The sequence below is a fragment of the Tupaia chinensis genome, unplaced genomic scaffold, assembly GCF_000334495.1.
Source record: "Tupaia chinensis unplaced genomic scaffold, TupChi_1.0 Scaffold147674_1, whole genome shotgun sequence".
NCBI classification, from domain to species: domain Eukaryota; kingdom Metazoa; phylum Chordata; class Mammalia; order Scandentia; family Tupaiidae; genus Tupaia; species Tupaia belangeri.
This window is the reverse complement of record NW_006207526.1, coordinates 169,171-171,185: the sequence shown is the minus strand read 5'-3', so window position 1 is coordinate 171,185 and position 2,015 is coordinate 169,171. Positions and strand designations below refer to the sequence as shown.

General features: G+C 69.3%; 1 protein-coding gene across 1 annotated transcript in view; it reads right to left on the bottom strand.

The window, feature by feature from the left end:
• The window catches only part of TTYH1 (tweety family member 1), an 18,573-nt gene that overhangs the window by 2,371 nt on the left and 14,187 nt on the right, over window positions 1–2,015 (bottom strand). Inside the window, exons 7-10 of the mRNA XM_006169924.3 lie at window positions 1,539–1,614; window positions 1,113–1,168; window positions 858–973; window positions 695–767 (exon numbers count right to left, since the gene is read on the bottom strand). Of these exons, the coding sequence (XP_006169986.1) occupies window positions 695–767; window positions 858–973; window positions 1,113–1,168; window positions 1,539–1,614 (321 nt within the window). The remainder of the gene's footprint in view (window positions 1–694; window positions 768–857; window positions 974–1,112; window positions 1,169–1,538; window positions 1,615–2,015) is intronic.

Here is a 2,015-nt window from a genome sequence, read left to right as displayed (position 1 = left end):
GGGGGGGCTCGGCCCAGGGAGAGAAGGGACAAGCCCCGCGGCTGCCTGGCTGGGGAAGCCGGCTCCTTGCTGTAGGGCTCTGGCCAGGGACTCCACTCGTCCTGGCACCGCCCGAGTTCGTTAGTGGGATGACACTAGTGGCTCCTTCGGCGCGTGACTGTGCCGAGTCGGCGAGTGCCCACCGTAAGGGACAACCCAGCTGGAACCCAGCGGGGACAGGCAGAGGCTGGTGTGCATCTCCCAGCAGCTCCCACTCCTCAGAAGGGCATGTTGTGGTCCCCAGCCCCACTGTACAGGTGGGGACACCGAGGCCCAGCGGCCACGCCGTCCCAGCAGGGCCCACCCTCCACGGACACCCGGGGCTCCTCCTCCCCGACGCCCACCCCTGCTTGTCCGGGGCAGGGCAGCTTCGATAGTATGACCCTGTGACCCCGGTCTATGAGCGAGGGCACCGAGGGTCAGAGAAGCAAGGTGACAGCGACTTGGCGGGGCAGCTAAGCCTGGGACCGAGGCCCTGCCCCAGGAGGCAGGGGGAGAGAGGAGAAGGGGGGTGAGCAGGGCAGGAGCCACACAGGCTGCGGGGGCCGGCACGGCTCAACGAGCAGGATGGACCGTCCTGGGGCGAGGAGGGGTGGGAGACGGGCCAAGCCGCGCCGTGGGTGGCGGAGTCCCCGACTGGGGAGGACGGGATCACCTTGTGCAGGCCGCGGCAGTGCAGCAGAGCCACCAGCTGGTGGAAGTTGCCTTCGGTCACGTTCAGCGTGCCCCTGTCCGCAGGCCCCGCCCACGTCCGCAGGCCCCGCCCACAACCCGCCGCCCCTGTCCGCAAGCCCCGCCCCCGGCCGCCCAGCGTGCGCGTTGGGTCGCCCACCCCGCTGACCTGCGCCGAGGGGAACTGCGGGACCGCTTCGCGCTCCAGGCCCTGCAGCTGGGAGTGGATGTTGGCCAGGGCTCGCTGGCACTGGGTTAGCCTCTGCGGGAGACAGGGAGAGAGGAGGCCCGGAGCCGACGCCCGCGCCCCCCGCCTCTGGGCCGGCCCCAGCCTCCCCGGGAACCGCACTCAGGCCCTGCCCGCCCTGGTCCCTGAGGTGTCCATTGCCCTCGGCCCTAACCTGCTGAAAGGGGTTGGAGACCGCCTGGTTGCAGAGGAAGTAGTAGCTCAGGATGTCTGAAGCGGGAGGGGGCGGGAAGGCGTGAGCCTGAGGTCCCGGCATCCAGAGCCCTCCTTCAGCCACTGTCCTTCCACTCCAGCTGCCGCCCAAGTCACAGGGTCCCGATGTCTGTGACCTCCCCACCGCCACTGAACTGTGCTTCCCCGTTTTCTCCAGGTAGCCAGAGCCCTCACCCCGGAGGACCGCGCACAAGCCCCTGCTGGGCCCTGGCCCTCCACCCCTCCCCAGTGTCTGCGTTTTTCCAGTCGCCAGGACAGGGGCCCAGAGCTTCTGGAGGACGCTGGGCACTCCCACCTCACCCCAGGCAGGAAGGGCGCAGAGGAGACCTGAGCCCAGCTGGAACACCCAGACCAGCCCACTGGTCACCTGAGCCAAGCCCGGTCTCCTCCTGGGTCAGGTTCAAGACGTAGGTGTCTGGACTGGAGCAGAAGTCACTGAGGCCCTGGCGGAGGCAGCAGGAGGTGTCTGGGCCAAAGCCCTCCCCTGCCCCCTGCCCCCTCCTCCAGCAGAACCAGCCCAGGTCCCCAGCCCCCACCCCCAGACCCACAGAGCGCCCTTTGCTAGAACCCAGAAAGCACGCGAGCATCAGGACCTGCGGCGAGGGGCCAGGTCCTTCCTCGGTACCAAAGGTACTGGCGCACACACCCCAGGACCCGGAGTGGGACCCAGCTCACCACGGCAGTCGCTGCCTCCAGGCCCATGGAGCCCCAGCTCAGCACAAGAACCAAGAGACTCATGACGGTCATCCTGCAGTGGGGAGGGGCGCACAGGCTCTGCCTGGCCTCCCCCTCCCCACAGCCCTCCCAGCCCTCCCAGCCCTCAGCACCGCCACCCGCCACCCCA